Source organism: Varroa destructor, unplaced genomic scaffold (assembly GCF_002443255.2).
Source record: "Varroa destructor unplaced genomic scaffold, Vdes_3.0 BEIS01000001.1, whole genome shotgun sequence".
Classification (NCBI taxonomy): domain Eukaryota; kingdom Metazoa; phylum Arthropoda; class Arachnida; order Mesostigmata; family Varroidae; genus Varroa; species Varroa destructor.
The window spans coordinates 21,081,343-21,093,469 of record NW_019211454.1 but is presented as its reverse complement, the minus strand read 5'-3'; the positions used below and the strand labels follow the sequence as shown (position 1 = coordinate 21,093,469).

General features: G+C 39.5%; 2 protein-coding genes across 4 annotated transcripts; both read right to left on the bottom strand.

The window, feature by feature from the left end:
- Positions 1-80: 80 nt before the first annotated feature.
- On the bottom strand, positions 81-3,472 carry Vps45 (vacuolar protein sorting 45). 3 transcript variants are annotated; one of them, XM_022789386.2, is made up of 3 exons: positions 3,267-3,472; positions 2,422-2,606; positions 81-1,804 (listed from the first exon to the last, which is right to left on the bottom strand). In XM_022789386.2, exons 2-3 carry the CDS (start codon positions 2,603-2,605, stop codon positions 258-260), a joined length of 1,731 nt encoding a protein of 576 aa, XP_022645121.1. In that variant the 5' UTR covers position 2,606; positions 3,267-3,472; the 3' UTR covers positions 81-257. The 3 variants fall into 3 exon arrangements, with proteins under 3 accessions (XP_022645121.1, XP_022645120.1, XP_022645122.1); XM_022789385.2 differs by lacking the exon at positions 3,267-3,472 and adding an exon at positions 3,097-3,252; XM_022789387.2 differs by lacking the exon at positions 3,267-3,472 and adding an exon at positions 2,076-2,146 and having other exon boundaries at positions 2,422-2,561.
- A 173-nt stretch (positions 3,473-3,645) lies between these two features.
- Positions 3,646-11,858, bottom strand: LOC147758368 (uncharacterized). The gene is made up of 6 exons (XM_086992927.1): positions 11,840-11,858; positions 10,717-10,735; positions 9,045-9,099; positions 8,082-8,318; positions 6,029-6,304; positions 3,646-5,582 (listed from the first exon to the last, which is right to left on the bottom strand). Exons 5-6 carry the CDS (start codon positions 6,248-6,250, stop codon positions 5,385-5,387), a joined length of 420 nt encoding a protein of 139 aa, XP_086849053.1. The 5' UTR covers positions 6,251-6,304; positions 8,082-8,318; positions 9,045-9,099; positions 10,717-10,735; positions 11,840-11,858; the 3' UTR covers positions 3,646-5,384.
- Positions 11,859-12,127: the final 269 nt, after the last annotated feature.

Sequence of the window (12,127 nt, the reverse complement as noted above, 5' to 3'; positions counted from 1 at the left end):
TTAGAGCTCCGATTAAGATCCTTTAGATCGGACAGGTAGTATCACGTCCATGCACTATAGGGGAATGATATTCTCAAACATCGCTCAGTTGTTCGTCTATTTTATTTAATGCAGGTGTCTTCATGACTGTTGTCAGTCATATTACACTTTTGGCTTACTGAAGGTACGAATTTAGAGAATTGCTTGCTGTGCCTTTAGTTAAACTGAACGAGACCGTTCCTATTTGAAATAATTACGGCCTCGTAGTTGTGGCCAATCTACCGTCGATTCCAGTTACTTTCGCCAATACTCGAATCAAATGGGTTATTGCTTTTTTTCCGCTGTGATAATTTAAGCTCATTAATAAAACTGCTGAAGTTATGAATATTACTACCGCCCAGAAGAACTCGAACGCCAGGAAACTGCTGCATGATCTGGCACGATACAAGAGATTCTTCGTAGGTGACACCACCAACAATGAACAGGATGATATCTTGGTGTCGAGCTACTGTTGAGGGTCCGCCTCCGACAACGGGGTACGCAGCATCTCGTAACCGTCCGCGTATGACATCTGTGAGCAATTCCTTAATCATAGGTGAATGCTGAGTGTAGATATTTTCTACACCTTTAAGACCCTTGATCATTTTTCGTGTAAACGCACGCACATTTTCTGTGGTAAATTCGTTTGTTCCAAGGCTTGCAGTGCTACAGCGACGATGCTGGTCTAGTAGCATCTGTACGACTTCCTGCTGTTCCCGATCGATACCGCGGTGCTCGAGCATTCGCAGCAGGCTTGGTAAGTCCGAACGAGGCTGCTTATCAAATGTCACCGCATAAAGGCATACTAGACGCAACGCGTCAATATCTCTCACTCTGGTTGACCCAACCAGTTGCCGTATGCGCTCGTATATGAATTGGTGATCCCCTTGAGAAGCCATCTCTTGTTCTACCTCGCTCACTTCCAATAAGCTGTGGGCTCCCACAAGGCGAGACAGTTCTCCAACGATTGCCACATGCTTAGCTACCATGCCTTGTATCTTACGAAATTGAGGATAGTTCTCAACAAACTGTTTGATATCTTGAATCGACTCAAGGTTCCCCTTTCTTAACTCGGATTTTTGTTGATATTCTTCAACTAGTAACTTAATATTAGTTCCAATCTCGCCAAAATTGAGATATTGATTTTTCATATAGAAATCATCCTGTTCAGCCGACAACACAACATCATGCAACTCTTTGGCAACATTTTCCAGGTGCGAGAGATTGACTCGGTTATTCTTTATACCAAGAAGCTCATGCACCATGGCCTGATAGGTCCATTGGTTAAGCATCGTTGACACCAGATCGATACGTCGATCAACGATAATGAGCAGTGGGCTGATGTCACTTCTGGGGACTTCAAATAGCTTGCTTTCACGCATCATTTCCTGATTAACGACATCGGCTAACCTTTTGGCAATGTCAGAACTTGCTTGATAACGAATAACAGGACACTTCCGGAGCGAGAGAAAAGATCCAATTAAACCATCTGCACAACGCTTCAATGCTGGAGGGTACCAGCACATTCCCTCAAGACAACGCTCAAGATTCAGCGAGAATAGATGAGGCGCTAATGGGATTAAGTCACCATAGCATTCCTGTACTTCTTTGACCACTTCGAAATCATCGGCATCAGCTATCTTCTTAATGTCAGTACGAGGAATAGAGTTGGAAAAATGTAAGTAATACTCGCCGTAGCGAGGAGCCCGTAGCTCTTGAATCAAAAGCTTCACATTGGCTTCCGTTGGTCGAACGAAGACGATGCATTTTAGGTACTTCATCACCTCTGTAAAAGAAATCAGATGAAAATGCCAGAAAAAGAATGTTGTTGTTATATTACACGGCTTTGGGGAATTTTTCGTTCAGCAATTCTTTTCTTGTAATAGTTTTTTTGCTTATTTGAAATAGGTTGAGTATTTTTTTTTTGCTACTACGGGAACATTGAGAATATTAAAATTGAACAAAAAAAAAATGTCATCATATGGTTGAAAAGTAAGTTTGCAAAATCTCGGAATGAGGAGACTGAGGTTACACGGCTGATTGCTGCCGATTCTTACATTGTGAAAGCGGGCTTTTTCTATCCAAACTGGAACCTCTCGTTATCTTCTTGAGATTCTTAGTCTTGAATCTGAAAAATCCTTATATGCAGGCGATATAGCGATATACTCTGATTTGTGGCAAAACGTGTATGTTGCAAACGGGACAGGTTTACGCTTATTATCAAGTTAATATAGAGGGCATGGCACCTAGACTTAAAATTTTCAAGTGCTGTGGTTCTAAGACCACATCTAAATAAATAGGAATTTTTTTGTTGCGGGTGCTAGAAGATCATTCTTGGTGGTCAAATTTATTCAATATAACTACCGTTATCAAAGTAATCGCTATGCATCTGGTCGAAATTACCATCTGAACGCTGTTTATTTATCCGTTCGAAGAGATAAACTTCCTTCGAATGCATATCGCTTTGAGCAAAAGCTACACTGACGAAGGAGATTGTGTCGCGATCCATGAGAAGAACTTTCATGCCAGCACCAGCTTGATCCACCATACCGGACAAGTACAGTCGAACAGCTGATAAAATGTTCATCCTGCCAAACATCAACATAAACAGTTCCAAAATTATCTGTAAAGCTCTACAAAACCGTTTGACACCAGATAGCACCGCATCGTCTATTCGTGCATTAGATTCCTAGTCAACCTAGAATGCCCTCCAAAACCTGTAGGGCTCGAAATTTCGTGTTCAATATGGTTGAACTTTGGTGACATAATCGGGCTATATGCAATACTATTCAGAATAAAAACGGTATAGTCAACCTGTAGAGCAGATCGACAAACGATGCGACATGAAATGGGCAGTCCCAGACCGTTTTCTACAAATTACTGTAAACCGACACTATATTTAAAAGATCCATCGCAAATTAGAGTTTCCAGTTGGCTGTTGTCCTAACATTAGGCTCCGTTAGGTACAGTACAGCTTCTGAACAAGCACAAACACTAAGACAAACAATAAGAGAAATGCTGGGTAATCGAAAATGAAGATAAGAGATAATAAGTGCAACAGTACAATCACCCACTTACATTGTCTGTCCACTAAGTGCTACTCTAAAACAGTAACATTTTGCTATCGTTAGCCATAGTAAAGTTTAAATTGTTGGTGTCATTTTTATTATATCCTGTATAGCACTGCCACTTTACAGATTTGAAGCAATGTACCGTCTTGAATGTTAACTACTTGTCGTCGTTCTCACCTGTGTCTGTCTGAGGGCGTCACCGGTATAATAGTATTTCTGGAAAAAACGTGTTTATCTCTTCAGCTCATCCACTTCTTCTATCATGCGAAATATCAGAGACATTTCCGATCTATCGTGAATTATCCAATATTTCCACATATACAGATATTATTAAAGTACAACACTACAAATGCTAGACTACCATTGGAGAAAGAATACTGACTACCCGTTATTCTACAGACAACTGACAGCGCTAAAGATCGGAATGAACAGGCGCAGCTTGGACTGCTCCGACGCGCAAAACAAACAGAAGCGGTAAACCTTTTTCCCAACAGCAAGTTCAATATGTAAGTTAAAAATATGTCAAGAAGCATATCAAACGTCTAGCTTCTGTCGTCCAAAAGCAACTCATTGCCGGGCCAGTGGCGTCGAACTTGATTGACTACCTGCTATTTCGCGGGTCAAATTTTAGAGCATTTGAACGTATTTTATTTTGCAAGCGTTTTTAATTAAATAATATTTAGCCTTGCGTCGCTTTGATACAAAGCAAAAATGAAGCACCGAATGCGTATACTGTGTGTTAAGAGCCAAGTTAAATACTAGCAAATGCTGCCGATACTACGAAAAACTTTCAGGGACAATTAGCTGTGAGTCCCAACACGTTCACGGGGGACAGGAGAGTTTTGACGACAACCCCTGTTCTGGACGGTCTATCACGGTGAATGCGGAAGAAAGCGTAAACAAAACAATTCATGCTAAAGGACTGCTGACTCATCCTAAGACAGTCCGCAGAAAAGTTAGAGGTCTCACTCGAGTCATGTCAGACTATTTTGAGACAATGGGCGGAATCTTAGTCTAATCTGAGGAGGAAGTTCAAGAAAAACGAGGGTAGAATTGAGATCTATTCCTATGACTGACTACCGTACAAATGCTAGTTGCTCCCTTAGAAAGGAACAAGTAGAGTTTGTGCACTTAAGCATGTATACTTTCTACAGGGCCGGACTTTCGATACTTTATATCATATATACGCCTAGTTTCTAATGTTTTTGCCACTGTTTGTTGCTGCTCCAATACGCGTGTTCCGGTTTGCCACGACGGCATGTGCAAGAAGCACGGTTATGCAGTGCAACAGATGGCATAGCGGGTTTCGCAAAGTTAGTGCATAAGCTTTTTTTAGTACTATTTTTACCACCTTGCGGATAAAGTCTATAACTGTTTATAGACCCTAAAATATTATAGATGAATATTTATACCAGGGTCACGCGTAACCAAGACAACTGTATAGGATTTAACGTGGCGAGGTTGGCTTTGAAGAACGGTGCACACGTTGCTACTGACCCTTTCCGCTTATTGAACGAAATGCCAGGCGAACTTTTGAGCCATACAAGGTTTAGTTTTGCATTGCACGATAAGGCCTCATACGGATTGGTGCCACGGCTGACAAATCATAATTTTTGGCCTGCCTAAGTTCACGGAAAATGACTATAAAGCACTGTTTTCAGTAGCTATAATTATTCTATCTTGTTACATTTGTCGTGTAAACGATTTCTTCGCATGCAATCATTACTGGCTCATATTACCCTGTGGAACCAAACTCGCCGATAACTTAAAGTATCTTTAATTATTGTCTGCAATATATTTTTTAGGTTACATTTTGACGAAGATACGAATAGGGTTTTTCTCTCGTGGCACCGACCATTTTTCAACGTTAGCGGTAAGCGAAAGCCCCACCAGCGATTAATTGCTTAATGCGGACCTAATTTTTTTATAAATAAACAGAAAACCAATTGGGTCGTGTTTCATACTACATAACAGTATTATAGTGTGAGGAGAACTGTTTCTTCAGGCCTGCTTCTGCAAACTGCTAAAAGACGATAATGACTGTATAAAATTCAACAAACTTAGTGTTGTACTAAGTTGTCTTACTCATTTAACGAGCAGTAGTGATATTTTTACAATACGGTTTGATAGATTAATGGGTGGAACAGCTAAGATGCCCGCAGCCATAACTCGATTGAGGATCCCTGCGCTACCCAGACAATTACTACCTCAGTCGAAAAAAAAAAAGGATTTTCATCTAGGCCTCATTCGCATAGTTTCTAGTAATTTCGATTTAGCCGATATTAATAAATCCAGCTAGGATGTAGGGTCTGGTAGGCCGCTAAAGAAGGCCCTAATGCACCCATCATCAGTTAGCAAAACTAATTCTCTGCGTTGAAGACGTTGAATTGCCGCGTCAATCTGCTCGATGCTTTCAGGTAATTCTCTGTACAATTTTGCGCGAGGAAGACCACGCTCGCTGGAGCAACCTTGCGCGTACGTAAGAACGCGCTCCTGCAAAAAACAAATTGTAACGCTTAGGTCAAATCATTTAGTTAACTCTTCGTTTTAGATAGAAACCTTGGAGTCTATTGTCATTACTGGAATGCACTCTTTCGAGGAGTTTATAAATACGACTAACACGCATTCAAGGATAGGGTTTCAGGTGTAAATAAGGGATTAATGATAAATACTATATATCAAGCACGTTTCACGTATCAGGTAAAAAAAGATGTGAAGGGGTTGTGGGTGAATAACTGATTGGTCTTTTTGATCTTGGACCCCATAGGATTCTCACCCTATACGACGGAAGACTCATCAAAGGCTAACCTTGTGCTTATTCGATTGATCTATGTTTCGTTCACGCCACTAATCGACTCGAACCTCATCTTTTACCCACTGTCTTGTAACGTTCAAATATCAAAGCTATTTTAAATTCGTTTAAAATATAAAACGCATACGTCAAGATTCAAAGCGGTGAAATTGCCAGCTGTTCCACTGGTGGCAATCGAAATATTCGAAGATCTGCGTCGTCGTCTGTCCTTTACGAACATTTGCGTTGTTCTTTTCTCTTCCGTAAGATAGATCAACTTGGCGTAGGTGCTCGAAAGCACGTGCTGGCTAACTTCATTCAAACTGAGAACTTTTTGGTAACAAAGAGTTTCAACGAGAAAATCACCCATTTCTGTTCCGCCTAAAGTATTCGTTTCCACCTTTCGAGCAATTCTGCCGTACACCTGAAATTATTAGGTGACTATTTAATAGAGATATTTAATGAGTTGGATACAATGGTGCATAGACTCTTCGTGTTCTTGCATAAATGATCTGTCTACTGCACAGTGACTTGACAATTTTTGTTCACTCATTACAAGCAAAGGCATGAACCGATCGTCTACACCTCCAACCACATTCTACACACACGAAATATGTGTGTACAAATATACCAGAAGATATTAGACGTACTGATTTCCCAAAAAGATATTCTTCCCTAAAAAAATCTGGGCTGACGTAATAAACACAAACATCAAATGAAAAAAAAAGGAAAACAGGTTTTAAGTGCCCTAGGTCTACTCTTAGCTATAAGTGGAATAATGGAAAGCACTATGGCCAGTGAACATACAGCTTTGCGAGACAGAAAAAATCTGGAAAGACAGAAAAAAAAAAATGCAAAGAAACCAAGTTACCAAACCGGCCCAAGTTAGGCATCCCGACAACATTGCACTTGCATAAGGTTTTATAATATAATTCTACGCTTATAATATGATTTAGCAATAGTAATATTATTAATGCGATTATTTTTACTTTTATCTGATATATTTATCTGATAATAATATCGAGACGGAATAGCTATCGCCAGCGGGCTTGACGAAACCCGCTCGGTTCTGTGCATGATCAGTCAAGCATGTATTAATTACATTCTTGGACTTTACATTAATTACATATACACAGCGGCCGATACCTAACACTGTCCTGCTAATCTGCTCAATCCAACCACAGCAGGGCCTACTTGGCCTAAACGTTTACTGAATTTTCTCTATTGGATTTAATGTAACAGTGGTTGAAGAAGAAGCATTAGAAAAAAGCGCCAAAGCACGTAGTAGCCTCACAAGGGAAAAACGGACACGTATAGGTACCTGGGAGACAGTATCTAAAGCGCTGGAAGTTAATGACCAGCTAGGCAAGAATAACGAGATACGGTCGCACGGTGAAGTGCGTCGGAAGAGCGGAGAACAGCGCCCCACACGGAACTCCATGCGGTTAGCGAAACAGAGCACCTGGCGGGAGAATGAGCCGGAGCGTGATTAATGAACAATCACAGATCCACCTGTATCGATGCCTGTCTGTCTTGGCTTAATGTCATACTAAAATCAGTCCCGAATTAAGGCTTGAGTATACGGGATTCTGATTTTTTATAGATAATCCTACAGTTCTAGATAAAGTGGGGTCTGCATAAATTAGCTTTTGAACCGTTTAAAAAGTATGTTCCACTGTAGTGTTCTAGTCTTCCCGTTATTTGATTTATCTATACCAATCGTTGCTGTGCTGCGCTTACTTTCTTTTATCCATCGGGATTATTTCCCGGCATCGCAGAGTAAAATAGGCCTTAGCATTGAACAATCTTGCAAATCTGAAGACTAAGCGAGGTAAAAATATCTGCATCTTTTCGCAAATTCAAATCATTATTCTCACGAAATAGAAAACAGACGAAGTGAATCGAAAACTCAATTAGCTGAAAAAAAAAAACTAAGCAGATTTTTTGATGACGTGCATATTTTCTAGGTTTTTGTTAGCGAACTCACCCAAACAAGGCTAGGTCTTCCTCTATTTCCGTAACAGTCTATAGAAAAAATGTTTAATATTTGTTAGAATAAGATGGATTATTTCTGTTCCCACTTTGTGCGTGTTTTCTCGTCCAGTCTATAGGCGAACAAGCGTAAACACTATTATGGCAATACGGTAGGACTACATATACAATTGCTTAGACACTTTGTGTGCTCAACTGCACTTACATACCCGAACGTAGACGCTGTCGGAAAAGGTGCCGAGCTTCTTCTGTTCTTCAGTAGGCAGAGCCTTGAGATCGCAAAGAATCCAGCCAGTGCGATCGTCGAGGACAACGCATTTGTCGTTGACCCTTCTTGCAAAACCGAGCAAGCAAATGTGCTTTGGGTAAAAGCCTTCGAATGACCACCCTGATCGTTTAGGGGAACATGAAGTTATATCTGCGCAAGTAAGAGGCGCGAGTCCGTTCTAGAGTAAACAACAAGGGTCTTAGTTTTTTAGCTATTCGCAAATTACAGAAATATAGTAGTTAATATGGCTCGGTATCAGTAATTGGAGATGAATTAGATAGAAGAACTATTCTCTGCAGTATTTAAAAAAGTCAAATCTAATCTCGACTACATGTTTCGAAATACTGTAGAGGCCTGTACATTAGGTATTAGAACGACTGAGTTTAGGAGAAATCTAACGTCTGTCTGCAACAAAAGTGCTCTCATAATATTCTAATAGAGCTTGTTATAATAACTGTCCGGCGCCATTGTACAATATTTTGTTTCGAATTATTACATTTTAGAAATTTGAGACATTTCTGAAAAAAGAACATAGTAAATTTATAAAGGTCAAAGCTTAAAGCAAAATACACGCTTGTATGTCATAGAGAGGAAAATGTCATAGAGTAGGACTTAAGCGAAAGATAGACCAATTTATTTTTGTACACAATACCTCCCGCTGCACACGTCTGCCGGAAACAAGTAACTGTTCCACTTTGCTTATCCGTTGTTAATAAATATAGAGCTGTTTTTACACTGTCGCATTTTTTCCACTCAAGAAGAATAGTATTCTATATGACACTCGGCTACCAACTGAACTAACATTTTTTCAGGAGTTGATGAGTACCGGGAATAGTTTAATAGTAGTACATCAAATATAAAAAGACAATACTTACAATAAAACAAGGCAATGTTCCATAATTACCTTTTGACTTCCTCGGCTTTGTAAGTTCAAAATGATTTGTTTGCTTTGTTCGTTTCTGAAAGAACGATTCATATTGGCTGTAACTTACACTTACAGAAACAATATGTATTCTATCATTATAAATATTAACTCTGTGTTTTTTTAGAAGGTATGACGGGTACAGAGCTCGAATAACGTTAGCATTATGGCATAGATTCAGATAAGGATCACATTGCATACTCAAATTTGAGTTTAAGGCGGAAAAGTTACGTTGACATATACCACTGGATCTTTTGTGTCAGTTTATATTTATTACAATAACATTTTACTCACGAAAACATAGTTTATTGTTACTCAAACAGGTTTATCTAAATGTGCATTATTATTATTTCATTATCTCATACTAAACAACACTGCATAATGTTGAATGATTATATTATATAGAATATAGTTAGTTATACGTTTTAAATTTCATTAATTTACTAATCTCGTACAATAGCATACGAACAAATGCTAAGTCATCTAGGAGCAGGTAGCGACCCCAAGATGATTGTATCCATGTTCGAAGAACCTTTCCTAGTAAATTCAAGTCAAACAGTCTAATTATATTCGAGATGATTGATACATAAAAAACGCAGGAGTGAGGCATGGGCTTACAATTTTACGGCTAAATGCCGTAAACATTATGTAAAGAAGCACTCTTCGCACTACGCATCTGATTTACCAGAACTGAACGCTTAGTGGCCAGCACCTTGAAGTTCGAGTAATTAAATTCTTTTGTCAAGATGAAGAACCGCTTAACTAGACCAACGAAGGAATTTCGTAAAAGGACACGATCCTGGCTGTCTGAAGGGCCTGGCCAATTTGACATCATCGGCATACACAAAATCGTGGTTTCGATCAACGGTCTCGGGGACACCTACAACAACCGCCTTGTGAACAATATAGATAACCTTTTAGGGGAAAGTCCAATCTCCCAGCTTACAGAAAGATATTCTTATTAATGGAAATAGCCATCTTATTTAGAGAGTCGAGAACGTAGTTCGCATAGGACCTTACCCTTTGTTCGGGAACAATCTAAGTTCTTGATGGAAGGAATCTGCCTTTCTTGAAGGCAAATCTGAAAGCTACCTTATTGTCTGAACAAAGTCGAGGTGAACTTTGTTGAAGAGCACTACTGGTAACTATTGGATTGTGAAACCTCCTGAAGCACATTTCTGTTATCATAGGTGCTTTAGATAAGTTGCTATAATTCACGCAGGAGATCTTTTTTTTCATTGACAAAGGATAATTTTACCAAAGGTTAACACAAGCAGGACTTTTTTACACATACTCTCGAAGTAATCATATACCAAGTTGGTTCTAATGAAATGATTTAAACCATCGCTACCTACTAGAAGAGAGAAGCCAATCCTAAGTTTTTAGCCTTTTTATTGCACATCCAAAAAAAACTCTCAGAGTTTTGAGTGAGTACTGAGTGATTCAAGCTAAGCCTTGTCGTTGTTTTTATAGAACTTGCCCAAGTTTCGCATGCGATGTTACAAACCTATTCTTTTGGGCGTCCACATAAAGTCCACCGATTTTTCGGCCCCAGGTGAAAAACAATAAATGCAGGACCACGCTGCAACCGTTTCTGTTAACTTCCGTGAAAGCCATAACATCGCTATCATAATTTGCTTTTTTCCACGCTCACCTGTAATCTGATGAAGACCCTGTAGAGATACAGAATCAGAATTTTTTTTCTTCCGGAAAAGCAAGCAAGTCTGTTTATTACCGTCATTATTCATAGGCTTATTTTAAATGTGGATACTTAAAGTCCCTCACAATCACTACCAAGTCGTTAATGTCACACGTCACAGCCGTCAGTTTCTATGTAATATGTTCCAGACTACCTTTTATTTGTTTCCTCAGTAAAACGGAACCACAAGAAGCGCCCTGCATTTTGCCCCTTCCCATGACGAAAATTAGGTTTTCCATTTGGTCTACGCCAAATGTTCGTACCGAGCTCAGTAACAAAAATCATTGACAAGCGAATGTACTGTTGATATTACTTTGGAAGCGCTTGTTAAACGAGTAAAGCATCTTAGATAAACTTTTAAAAAAAGGAAGCGTTCAAAATCAAGATTTTTATTAATATCATTTTCAAAATGAAACTTGGTGCTGCCACACGTCACATCATGGCCCGGTTCCGGTCAACAACTTTTCACTTGCGGATAGACATTTCTGATGGTGTTCACGAAGCGAAGTTCAGCAGCTCAAGCAGTAATTCAAAATCAATGCTTAGCTTGAACAGCTTTTAAGAAGCGTACTTTAGTCACAGGCATAAGCTAGCTTACAGGCAAGCTGCATAGAGGGCGCTATCTCGTGATGAAACTCAAGGTTGACATAGGGAGATAGATCGGCTTTACGATGGCTGTGATCTCTTCTGTAAGATGATTATTATTGCAATGGCCCCGCAGTACGCTAACATCGCCATGGAAGAAAAATTATAATTTTTTAGCGAATGTTGCATGCGCTTTTCACTTGGCAATGCCCACATGGGCAAAACTTCAATGAGCCCTTGTACACAACTTCGTCTTAATACCCTATTAAATCATATATTAATTGGGAAAAAGATCAGTTAGCTTTTTGATATGTTACCACTTATTGCAAACTGATGCTTATATCCGTTTTTAAAAAGTTTACAAAAACGATGCTTTATGTATTTTCGAACTATGGTAATAAAGACTTAGGAATGAGAGCAAAAGGGATAAATAGACCTGTTCCGTCGACGAATTGGATCTGGTTTAATTAGAGTTGGGTCACGTTATGCTTACATATTTCGATCCAGCTTTCAATGAGAATCGACAAAATGTAGTGGCATCATCTGTTTACAACTCTCGTTTAAAATATTACGCTTTTTGGGCTGCTGGGTTCCAACATGGGGGATAATAGTACTCATAGGGGTCTGGCCGTATGTGGAGTGATTTAACCCTATTGTTTATCGATTGTACTTCATATACGCCCATCTACCTAAACGACGAGCATCTTTCACAACAATCTCTGCAGCTGATGATTCGTATCATTCAAACATGCCTCTCGAATGGCGCGCTTTACCTTCGCGC